This window comes from Daucus carota, chromosome 8 (genome assembly GCF_001625215.2).
Source record: "Daucus carota subsp. sativus chromosome 8, DH1 v3.0, whole genome shotgun sequence".
In the NCBI taxonomy this organism is placed as follows: domain Eukaryota; kingdom Viridiplantae; phylum Streptophyta; class Magnoliopsida; order Apiales; family Apiaceae; genus Daucus; species Daucus carota.
In genome coordinates, this window is record NC_030388.2 from 2,625,984 (window position 1) to 2,638,392 (window position 12,409).

At 36.9% G+C, this 12,409-nt stretch overlaps 2 protein-coding genes across 3 annotated transcripts; both read right to left on the reverse strand.

Annotated features, from left to right (window-relative positions):
- Positions 1–775: 775 nt before the first annotated feature.
- Positions 776–3,211, reverse strand: LOC108197934 (protein NRT1/ PTR FAMILY 1.1-like). The gene is made up of 4 exons (XM_017365671.2): positions 3,009–3,211; positions 2,682–2,899; positions 2,006–2,559; positions 776–1,941 (listed from the first exon to the last, which is right to left on the reverse strand). The coding sequence occupies exons 1-4, from the start codon at positions 3,082–3,084 to the stop codon at positions 1,002–1,004; spliced, it is 1,788 nt and encodes a 595-aa protein (XP_017221160.1). The 5' UTR covers positions 3,085–3,211; the 3' UTR covers positions 776–1,001.
- A 1,110-nt stretch (positions 3,212–4,321) lies between these two features.
- LOC108197653 (putative E3 ubiquitin-protein ligase LIN-1) lies at positions 4,322–11,613 on the reverse strand. 2 transcript variants are annotated; one of them, XM_017365329.2, is made up of 15 exons: positions 10,690–11,613; positions 8,910–9,110; positions 8,737–8,822; positions 7,500–8,654; positions 7,240–7,384; positions 6,903–7,160; positions 6,507–6,813; positions 6,241–6,365; positions 6,043–6,159; positions 5,808–5,939; positions 5,609–5,731; positions 5,408–5,518; positions 5,176–5,322; positions 4,760–5,005; positions 4,322–4,588 (listed from the first exon to the last, which is right to left on the reverse strand). In XM_017365329.2, the coding sequence occupies exons 1-15, from the start codon at positions 11,491–11,493 to the stop codon at positions 4,571–4,573; spliced, it is 3,975 nt and encodes a 1,324-aa protein (XP_017220818.1). In that variant the 5' UTR covers positions 11,494–11,613; the 3' UTR covers positions 4,322–4,570. The 2 variants fall into 2 exon arrangements, with proteins under 2 accessions (XP_017220818.1, XP_017220817.1); XM_017365328.2 differs by having other exon boundaries at positions 6,241–6,371.
- Between the last annotated feature and the right edge of the window lie 796 nt (positions 11,614–12,409).

Below are 12,409 nucleotides of genomic sequence, written 5' to 3' on the forward strand. Positions count from 1 at the left end.
ATTCCCCCCAATTATATTTGAGTTTGTGTCATATACAAGTCCAAACAAGAATAAAATATTTATTATCAAGATGTTTCATAAATTTCAACAATAAAATAAAAAAAGAGCCGAAAATTATTAGCATATAAATCTTCAAAAAGATTATACTAAATAATCTTTTTTTTTGAAACTACTAAATAATCTTTTTTTTAATCGTGCGAAGCGCGTTCCCCAGTTATGTATAAAAACCGCATTTGTGGTGCGATGCGGGCGGTTTACGTGGTTTGGGCAGTTTTATGATCACCCCTAGTATTCGCTACCTGGTGGTGATCTAGATATCTAATGGAAATGCCATAATGGAAAACTAGAAATTCTTTTCATAACTCTTGTTGTATGTTTTAATTGCAGCTCTTCCTGTGAATCTGTTGTGATTGTTACTCTATTATGTGATTATATATTGTGTTGATTTCAAATAATCTAGTGGACTTGTCTGACATTCAGTTGTTCATTCTTGTATCTATTTACAACATGTAAACAATAAGAATGAACGGCAACAAGAGAAAAAATAGGACTTGACAGGCAAGCTAGAATGAGGGTTAGCCGAAGAGTTTCTGAAGTAAGAGTAAAAGTGACGATCTTTGTGATTTATGACTATGTACTTTGAATTATATTAGTAATGTAAACAAATTTGTAAAATGACGATCGATCTTGAACTTGTGGGGCGGGAGTTTGTAAGTTAAAACAAGTATGTCAGATATAGTGTGGCGGCCTGGATCCACGAGATGTGGGTCCTTGGCGTCACATATACACACATGAACAACTTTTATTTAATTGCTTGTGCTTGTTTTTGACGGAGGCTAACAACAACTATAACCATCATTTGTCAAGTTGTATCAGGTTAATAATAACATTTCATCAACAAAGGAACCTAACATTAGGGTTGCATGATAACCTTTGCTACACATAAAGCTAGCCAGGAGTGATAACTACAACCAAAACAGAAGTTTACTGGTACTTAGATGTCAGTATACATGAAGAGGAGATTGCTTGGATAATGCAATAGATATCATTGAGGATTCATATAGCTTTGAATCTCCCTCCATTTCCATGCTTTCCTCTTCATCATGATTCCAGACCTTTTGCTCAACATTAGGCCCATAAGCCCAACTGCACACCAAGAAGTACAAGAAATTTGCTGCACACAGTATTGAAAGGACCCAATAATAATAATCATAATGGCCTTTGTTCAAGTTATTTCCAACCCAACTTTCTTTGCCACCATGCTTGGAAACTTTATCTACAATTTCCACAATCAAACTGCCTAACAAGTTCCCAAAGGCCATTCCTAATGCGAAAAGAGCCACTGCAATACTTCCCATAGTCTTCGGAAACTGAGAGTAGTAGAATTCTATTTGTCCAATTGCATTGAATCCTTCAGCTAGTCCTATTAAAGCATACTGTGGAATCAGCCACATTGCTGACATGTTCACCACCCCTTTAGGAGTGTCTACTAGTCCTTCATCGATGGCATGTTGTCGACGGATATTCTCAGTTATTGCTGCCACTGCAGTGGCAGCAATGGAGAGAAATAGCCCGGTTCCCATACGTTGCTGGAGGGTAAGACCACCTGGCCTTTTCGTGATCTTTGTTATAAGGGGTACTATCAGTTGATCATATACTGCAACCCATATAGTTAGTGTTAGAAGTGTGAATACTCCGTAGGAGCCTGATGGAATCTTGAAGTCTCCTACTAAAGTTCTGTCCATTGTGTCTGCTTGGAGTACTGGAAATGAGTGTTGGTTAACTGTGACCGCGATTATGATGCCTGTGGACCAAATTGGGAGTACTCTGATCAGAGCTTTAAATTCTTCTACTTGTTGAACTGTGCATATGCTGTCCTTTGGCCCTATAGTTAAACCATCTGGTTCTCCAATTCTACGGATACAAGCCTTGTTTAGGAACCTACAGAAGTCGAGAAATTATAAGTATCATCCTCAGAGTATAAAAATAAACAGGAAACCTATACCTCAGCTGCTCTGTTGGTGAAACAAATTTAGACCCTTTGTTATGATGATACCAGCCATCCAAGTGTTCGGGTGGCAAAGCGAGGTGCTTGTTTTTCCAAGATAGTGAAATAACTTGAACAAAATCTTGAAGCATGCTCTTGTTTGGCTTTATCTTGATAAAAAGAGGAGAGCCAATCAAGAATAGTACTGTTGACAGTAACAAGCATCCAACTGGAACTCCGAATCCCACAATCCACCCGAATTTGTTTTGAATATACACTATAACAGTTACTGAAATCATGAGAGAAATTCCAACTGAGGCATAGTACAAGTTAAAAAACCTCTGCAGAATTCTCTCATTTTCCGGGTTATCAGGCTTATCAAACTGATCTGCACCAAATGCTAGAGAACACGGCCTAATTCCACCAGCCCCTATTGCCATAACAGCCAGTGAGATGAATAGAAGTGCTAGCTGCCCTGAGTCTGGCTTCACACAATCTCTTGGCTGTCGAATATCACAATCAGGAGGCGTGAATTCTGGAATTATGGCTGTGAACCACAGAATGATAGTTCCCTGTATGAGAAAATTTAAGTAAATGAATATCAGTATTCTGAACATCAATTATGACTAATATCAATTAGCAAAAATTAAAAACTATGAATATTATTTTTGAGACAAGAAGGTAGTGAGCTTACAATTAAGGTAACAACTGTGCCCCAAGCAATGACACGAAAGCGGCCCAAGTAGGAATCAGACAAGAAGGCTCCCAAGATTGGCATGAAATTCGCAATGGCATTCCACAAGAACAAAATAGTAGTTCCTGTAACAACATCCATGTGATACTCAAAAACCAGGTACAGAATCATGTTTGCATGAAGCCCTGTACTTGCCACCTTTTCAAATGCCTCGTTCGCTGCAAAGAAACAAAAAACCATCTAAATTTCCAGCTTCTGAAGCACAATATTAGGCCATACAATTTTATTTTTCCTGAGAAAATACATGTATCCAACAAAACAAATCACCTATGATAAAAGGCATGGTTCGAAGTCCTCCTAGTTTTCTGGTGACTATTTCTGATGAAAACTTCATCTTTTCCATTACAAATAAGTAGCTCGAATTTTAGCAGTTTTCTGCAGAACTTAAGACCTAAGATATGGAGTAAACATCTGACAAAGCTATTTCTATGCAGTTAGTGAGTTATTAAAGTAAATTAAGGAACATTATGGGGATGCCTTTAGTACTTTGTATTATATGTATTCGGCAATTCCAAGTAGAATTTTCTATGTTTTCTTCATGTATTCATCTGATGTAAAACCGGCATTACAAAATTGACTACCTTCTTCTGGCATAACAGACATTCCCATTACCTTGGCTTTTCTGAATATTTTTCTTCGAACGTTAAAACTTAAAAATAATATAAAAATCTAGTAATGTCCCGAATGGATGGAACGAGTCCAAGTGTGTTTAAAACAAGGCATGAAGTAGCGTCGCCAGGCTTAATCATCGGTGACTACAGACTAGAGCATGTACTCGGGTTAAAACTTATAATCAGCTATGACAAGTGTAATGCTCTTCGACAGTCTTGTCATTGTCCAAACTGCTCTGGATCTGCAGGCATTGCCTGTAGCAAGTTGAAATGGTCAAGTTACTATTCTAGGAGAATCTGGTTTTTCCTGTAACCCTGTGGTTAAAGGGCAAAAAATTCCCATCATGTTATTTAATTTTTGTTCCCATTACATCATATTCGGTATAGGTGACTTGCTCCTTAACTTACATCGGATGATTGTACTTAAATACGGGTTGAGTTATATGGAGACTACTATTTTATAGTAGAGTGGAGATCATATATTTTCTTCAGGCAAAACATAATAGTTTATAGAACAGTATGTTTGTAATGATCTGCAAGAACAACATATATAGTCTCCAGATCTCCGATAAAATAGTGATCTCCATAACTTTTCCCATGTATGTCACAATAAAATGAAGTTTGTTATATTACAAAGTATAAAGTAGCAGTATGCTAACTAATGGTCATCTCCGGAATCAGATTCATCTGCATTATGATTATTCATCAACCACTTGACGTCGATGAGATGCCCTTGCACCATCTTTTCTGCTATGATTCTCCTATTACATCGTTATACATTGGTCGATTCATACATTTATAAAGATGTTTCTACGAGACTTTAACATATCTTTATGAAGTTTTTGATAAATTAATCGTACTTTAGCTAGCTATTTTGTTCTTCACTCAGACATCTGAGGACAAAAATATTAACAATATTGTTAATACAAATCTCCAGGTTAAATACGAATCAAGAAAGTGCAGCACTACTAATCAAAGAATATATATTCTGCACATATTAGTGAAGTTTCTGTACAGCTCTTGCTAATAAGCAAATATTAAGTCGAAACACATAAAGAATGAAGCTTATCTTTCTTTCATATTCTACTGCACATACTATATACATTTCCTTGGAGCATTAGCTGTCATGTGGAGAAGCTTATTTCTCCAGAAAGAATGTCGAATTGAACTTTTCTGATTGCATGTCTTCACATCTTCCATGAATATATGGCGTCGAAATCAGCCTAATCCCCATGCCTGATATCCAGAAGATTAGTTAAGAGATTGACATACTTCTTACACTTGTTAGTAGTTACTAATTTGTATGAATTTAATGGTACTGCATGATTCTCAGTCATATAGAACTGTTTGATATTGAAATTTTTGTTTTGACTTGCATTTTTGACACGAAAAATTTATATCTGTTACCTGGATCCTGCCATTGGAAGTGCCAATTACTAGAACCTCTTCATCGCTATCTAAGGCCATGCACAGAACCTTTCCATTTGTGCCGGTTTGCAGCGTTTCTTTTTTGTCAAGTTTCTTTCTGCACCAAACTTCCACTATCCCTCCTTTACATCCCAAATAAATTAAATCTGAGGTTACCTCCATGGACCGAACTTCCAGTGTTGATGGGACTGATCCAATGATATCATAAGTCGAAGCACTCCATATCTTGAAGCACATGAATTGAACAATATTTAGTATAATCAACCACTATGATTTTGTTATGATCATAGTTATGCAACACTAAAAAGAAAAAGAAATAGTATGTTCCTCATCTTTGCCATTGGATAGGCATGAATTAATTACTGGCCATTAGTCGAAAATGTATGTAATGGTACCTTCACTGCTGCTCCATCCAAGGGAGAACTAGCTGAATATATTAGCCCATCATGAACTTGCAGTGCATATATAGGATTTGCCTTGGTAATAAAATGTCTTGAGCCACTTTGGATGGTACAGAGTGCCCCTGTTTCCAAATCGATTTCCTGCAAATATCAATTAATTCAGTCTAAGAACAATGAATAAAACAATAAACAGTTCCAACAAGCAGGCTGTTGTTATCTGTGCTACCTGAATGCTGTTATCGTGGCATCCGCAAAACAACTTCCCTTGTACAAGTACCAAGCACTTTACATATTTTTTCGGATTCAGCAATTTTGATGTTCCATTCAGTGAGTGTACCTAATAGAAATATAAGCTAAGTCTTGTTAGTTAAGGGGACAGATACAAACCAACTTAGTTGCTTAATAGAAATGTATCACTGTGCATTACTTTGATTCCAGCCCCATTAGGAATGTAACATGAGATGTTGTTTGCAATTGCTAGATTATTAACATGGTCCTTCATTTCAGAGACATGTTCACATTGCATCCCTTCACTGTCAACATTCCAGGCCTTCACAAGAAAACAAACTCTCAGCAATGAAACTGATACATTGAGAATGTAGGCCTTGAGAAAGAATATAGCCTACCCTCACGGTCTTATCAAGAGAGCCGCTATATAGTTTATCCCCTGATTCTGAAACTGTCAAGCTAGTAACTGCCTTGGTATGCTCTCGAGTCTCTTGAATTAAATGCAGAATGCTTCCTTTACCAGTCCACGCCTTAAGCAGCGAATGGGAATAAAAGATTTCATCAGAACAGGAAAAAAAGACAAGGATACATGATATATCAGTCGTATAGTTTAAACATGTGCTGCCTAGTTACCTTGATTGTGCCATCCGAATGGCCAGAAAAGATTTTGTCTTTGAAGCATACTACTGAGAGAACTTCACCATTTGCACTGCAATCTTCTTGAACTAGTTCTTTATGATTCCACATTTCCTGAAGGAACCAAATTAGTCTAAGATTAGAATAATGTCTTTCAATTTTCAAGAAATTTGCAAGAGAGTACGAGAAACTAACATTACTAGAGTCATCTCCATCTGCTAGACTTTTTAGCATCTCGAAAGCCACTACAGAGAATTTCTTAAGTTCCCTCAGGCCTTTCAGGATATCTTTCATGTATAATGTTAAATCTTGCAGCCCCTCTGAAACTCCATTTTCCATATTAAAATGGATTTAGTCAGTGACAAACTAATATGAAGTACATGTATTCTGCTTTTGGATAGTTTATATACATTAATGAGTCTACACACAACTACTCATAATTTAGATAAATAAATACTCACCAGGTTCATGGATAAAGCTGCTTAAAGCGAGCATGGAAACAGCTCTGTCTTCTATGTCCTTCGCAGACTTAAAGATTGAGACGAACTGCTCGAGCAAGCAGGCTCTGGCTGCTCCTCGGATTCCAGTATCTGGAAGTCTAGCAAGCATATCGACGAGCCAGGTAGCTGATACAAAGCATGCTGAATGTAACTTTGCATTTGTACTCTTTAAGCCTTCTGCCAAAGCCTCGAACAGTAGACCAAACTCATGGCTCACCAGGGCAAATGCCACTTTTTTCTCCCATTCCTCAGCAGCATTCTCCTCTTCCTATTGATTGAATAGATGAAATACTAAAAGAGAACTTCTAACTGGTAAATTCTGAACCGATACCATAAAACAAAATAATGCGAGCTCACCATCATTTCTCCACTATTCTGAGAAGTCATCATATCCTGGTCCTTTAGCATCTGAGACTTGTAATTTTTGTGAAGACCTGCGCGTCTGAGAAGTAAATCTCGGGCTAGGGACTTTCCAGAATAAGAGAACCTCCCTTGAAGGACCAAAATTGTCTCAGCAGCAGCTATTTGCGCATCAGGGAAATCTGAATTTCTAAGACACGAGATGATAGTATCTACTGCTTCTTCTCGGTATATACTTGCCTTCCTTGGCTTCATCTAAGAGTACAGAACTGGAGGTTAACTTACTCACATTTTTTAATTTTGAAAAAAATGCAAGACAGAGAGAGGTTCAAACCAGAATGTCGAGTTGCAGAAGAAGACCGGCTACAACAGGACGTTGATCCTGGCGTGCTGTTTGCAGATATATGAGTAAGGTGTGCATTGTACTAAAAGTACCTTCATCCTTTATGACATGGAGTATATTTTCATTATCTATTCTTCTGAAGAATCCCAAAATTAAAATTAGATTTTTTGTTCATGCTTTATGCAACTGTAAAATAGCCACAATTGTACATGCTTAGTTAAAAACAAGAGAAAGAAACAGAATAAGAGTACCTGTGCAGCTTAACTAACTCCGAAAGAAATTGAACTATCTGAAACCTTTCTTTTTCATTTGCCTCCAAGAAGCTTTCTATAAGTGGAGCCAGTTCGGCCTTCTGAGCAATAAGGTTCCTACGGTTGCCATCTTCCTGTATACATCTCAGCAAGATACTGACAGCAGCACACCTTTCTCCGTGCCACTCGGCTTTTAAGCTGTATAGAATATTTTCAATCACTTCATCTGAAATAAAACTGCTCAGAGCTCCTGATATGCTTATTTCATCGGCACTTCCAAGAATCTGTTTAAGCAAAAGAACAGAAGCTGATTGTGGCCTTATACACATTTTGACAAAATCATCCTCTTTCTTTCCTAAAACATTTAATAAAGAATCTAGTATTCCCACATCAATGAAGCTTGTAGCAGAACTTCTTAAGAGATAAACCAATACAACAGCCTCTAGCAACCCCTTTCTAAAGAGTGCTACCACACATTCAACATCAGGATCTACTCCACATAGTGTCTGGATCACGCTATCGTCTCTTGATCCAAGTTCAGAAAGAAGAAAAACTGAGGCTCTCAAGACTTGAGCATCAACAGAATTAAAAAGGATATCCACAAAACCATTGATAATTGATGGTTCTGAGAGCATGGTTTGAATATCTGCTTGCATGTTGGCTTCCTTCCAGAACTTCTCAATCCACAGTACTGCCATTTCAGACTCCTTCAATATTTCTGACATAGATAAGGTTTCTATTGCATGACGTAGCTCACCAACTGCGCCATCAAAAGTAGCCTGGCTTATGACACTGTCAGGAGACGCTAGAGGCGCACCATTGCTAAAACTTGGTTCACTTTCCTGATGTTGATTATCAGATTTAACAGGAGTTGGACTGGAATTCTGTTCTCTCCATCTTGCAATCAGACGTTTGAGCACGTAATTTGTATTAGGCAGTTGAGTTCCATTTAGCTTTTGCCTTGTAATGGGGCAAGTTAAATTCCCCCTATCAATCCATTCTTGGATTGCTTTACGCTCATAAGTCTGTCCTGTCTCAAGAGTCACTGGATCATCAAATATATAACTTGTTATCGGACAGACAAAATCCCTAGGGGCCTTATGCTTTCCTCCACCAGGCGGATTATCAGTATCTGTCATTTCAGGATCTGGAGAACTGGTGACAATAAAATAAAAAAAAATAAAAAAATGGAAACTAAAACATTTCAACTATGCGTAAGAGTATCAATGGTACATACCAGCTTGAATCTGTCGAACTGGCCAACCCTATAATCTGAGACTGGCTTTGTCTGGAATCCAGTGAAGAACTGCTTTGGTCCATTTCCTGGAAGACATATTATAACTAATATGAATAGCTTTGTAAATCAGTCAACCAAGGTCCAAGAATAACAATTCCTGTCAATATCAGTACCTCTTTCTTCCCTTCACAATCTGAAGAAGAATAACTATAATCAGCAACTGGTTCAGATTCACAGTCTTTGTTAAACGATGCCATGGATCTCTTTAACGATCCCCGGTTAGTCAGGACTTTCAAAGAGACCCTTTCAGGGAAAAAGGATGGAAACTTGGAGAGATTTCTTGATACATGTTTTTCTTCGTCGGTCCATATTGGCTGCAGGAAAGGAAGTAGTAGAGAAATAACATGTCAATCACAGTGCGAAATCTTGAATCTCCATACTAGATCTCAACCACAGAAGCTAAAATGACATGTGAATCATAATGCAATATCTTGAATCTCCATACTGGATCTCAACCGAAGAAGCTAAATCCTAGTTGACTAAATATCATTGCATCTCATTATAAACAAAGAGCTGAAATCTTGACACTCAAAATGCACATGCATACATGAGCATATTTCACATGTTAGCTAGAGCCCAGAGGTTTATATAATTCAACTATAACATCACCAACAGAAAAGGTTTAAATATGCAAGATGTTCATTTAGAAAAACTGTTCTATGTCTGTTGTATCCTCCACATGCTTAATATTTCTTGAAAATTTTTAAATGTCACATGAGATTCCATTTTCGAAGGAGGGCCAATTCAGACTTTGTCCCTTATTTGTTCAATGAAGTCAATACAGCTTCAGTATTAATCAAATACAAACATTGACATGTAATCTTTCTAAATCTTCGATTAGTCTCAATAATGAACCTCAATCAGACCTAATTTAACTGAAATAGTGGCAAAAATTGCTATATTTGGTATTAAAGAAAAGAATATAGAAATATAGTTTGCCTGCAGATATTTAAAAACGCGGCTTCTGGGTTGAGGGACCATGTGTATCAAGAAATCCCATCAACCGTTGTAGAAAGGCCTAATGGCAAATTTCTTTCTTCCACTGAAACCAAGCTTCCACTTACTACACACATGGGCGGGACTAGGGGAAGGCTAATGCAGGCTGAAGCCTGGGCTGAGTTAGAAAAATCAATGGATCTTTTATTCTCAGTCATAGTTTTTTCCTTGAACTTTAGCAGATTTCTCCATATAAGCCCCGACTGATTTCATATAAACAATTAAATAATAATAATTTTAGATTTCAGCTCTGGTCATTTCAATTTGTGGTTCCGCCACTGACTACACATATTCTACCCCACATAGCTTAGAAGGTCAGGGAGACAAGGCCAATGGACCGCTATTGACTACACAAATTCTACCCCACGTAGTTTAGAAGGTCAGGGAGACAAGGCAACCGAACCAATGGCCTCTATAGTTTTTACTTCGCATTATCTTCCTCTCTGTAGTTCTTTATGACACATTTACATGATGTTGTTTCTCAGTTCTACTAGGATATCAAAACTAAGCTTTAAAATATGCCTTAAGATATTACTAGTTGATGTTCCAAATTAAGACGAAAGGTGATGTTGATGAGAACTTCACGACTTATCTATACTGGAAACGAAGATGATTAAATTACTGATGATATTAACTTATAAGAATAAAACATATCGATCTTCTAGGGGAATTGTCTAAGCTGGGATCTTCATGGAAACAACTTCTCTGCCTCTAGGAGTAAAGCAATGATCTGTTTACATATTACCCTCCCCAAATTCTGCTCTACGAGCAAAATGCACTATTCCAATTTAATCCTACTGGGGAAATTAAGGCTGCAAAGCTAGCTATCGGAAGAAGGAACTGAACACAGAAAAGTAAAACAGACATTAAATAATAAATCTGGAAAATAATCATTACATTATACCGTCCATTCTTCAATCCAGGTCCATCAGTATCAATCTCCACCGGGTCATGATCACTACCCTCAATTCCGCCCTCTCTATCTGTCAATTCCAGAACCAAAGAGGGCGGATCAATCACTACATATTCATCTTCATTCTTCAAAACCTCCTTAAAATACCAAACAAACACCCTACAATTCTCATCAAGAACATCCTCATAATTCCTCTCCAATTCCTTCAACTCCGAGGCCTGATTGCCATTCATCTTCGACAACAAAGTCGTGCAGGAAACGCCAACAGACTCCACACAAATTGAATGATCATCACTGTCATAACCAGAGTCCTTGCACAAAGAAGACAGAATTCTTGACTTTTGCTCATTATACCATTCAAGAACTCGAACAAAATGTCGTAAAAACAACCCCTCGAATAATTCAGGTGATATTTCTGATCTAGCAAGAGAAGGGTCATCATAAAACACTTCCAACAAACTCAAAGCACCTTCAATAGGCCGGTTCAACAGAGAATAAACAACACACGAAAGAAACCAAGAAAACACGTTTTTCGGGTAAGAATCAACAATTCTTTCAGCTACCCTAAGCGACGAAGACTTGACAGATGCATCACTACTTGATATTGCAGCTTCTAATGTCTCCGAAGCAATGCTCATTTGTTTGACAATGTTTTGGTCTAAATTCGAGGTTTTCTGCCCGAAAATTGAGTATATTCGACGTCGAAAATCTCGTTGCAGCAGAATTTCGGATACGAAGGCGGTGGTGTGGCGCAGAATTTCATCTGAGGTGGTGGCAGAAGAGGACATGGTGGTGGAACAAGAAGTTGAATGAAGGTGTTTGGTTTTTTTTGTTGTGGGTTTTGGACAGAGCTCAAGGTAACTAAAATTTAACTGTTCACTTTGATGGCGGGAATGGTACGGCACTACACTATAAATGACAAATGTGGAGTTTATGTTCGTTTTTAAATTTTCTTCAAAACCGAAAAGAATGTTTGAATATTATATAAATATATATAAACTGTAACATCATGACGAATGAGAATTTCCTTTTATTGAATGATAGTATTATTTGTCAATGATATTATTATTTGTCAAATATTGATTGAAATTCTTAAGACATGTATTTATTTGAATAAAATGGAATGAGTGGAGAATGAAATGAAAAATTATATAGGAGTCGTTTGTTTGGATGAGTTTAAAATAAGTGCTTCTTGTTTAAAATAAATAAGTGGAGTAGAATTTAGAAGCATAAGACTTATAAGTGATTAAAGTGTTTGGGAAATAAGTAGAAGTCTCGAAACAAAAACTAGCATTCCTAGCTTTTTATAAATGCGTCTGGACTTATTACACAAACGGTACGAATAAGTGCTCTTAACTTATAATCCGAAAGCTGGACTTATAAGTGTTAAACAAACACCCACATAAAAATTGTGGAGGAAAAAGAAAACATGAGATAATATTGACTAAATATGAATAAGTTTAAATTTGTTGTCATAAAGATCGTAAAAAAACATGATAGAGATGTCGGATACAGATGCGAAATGAACATTTCTCTTAAAACATACGTGTTAAAATTTTAGTTAAAATAGTAGTAATGAAATTAGTGTAGGGATGAAATTTATAAATATTTTCTTTAATCAACATCATGTTGCAGTACAAAATTCATTTCATTTCATTAAAGTGAATATAACATTATTCTCCTTATATATTTATGAATTTTTAT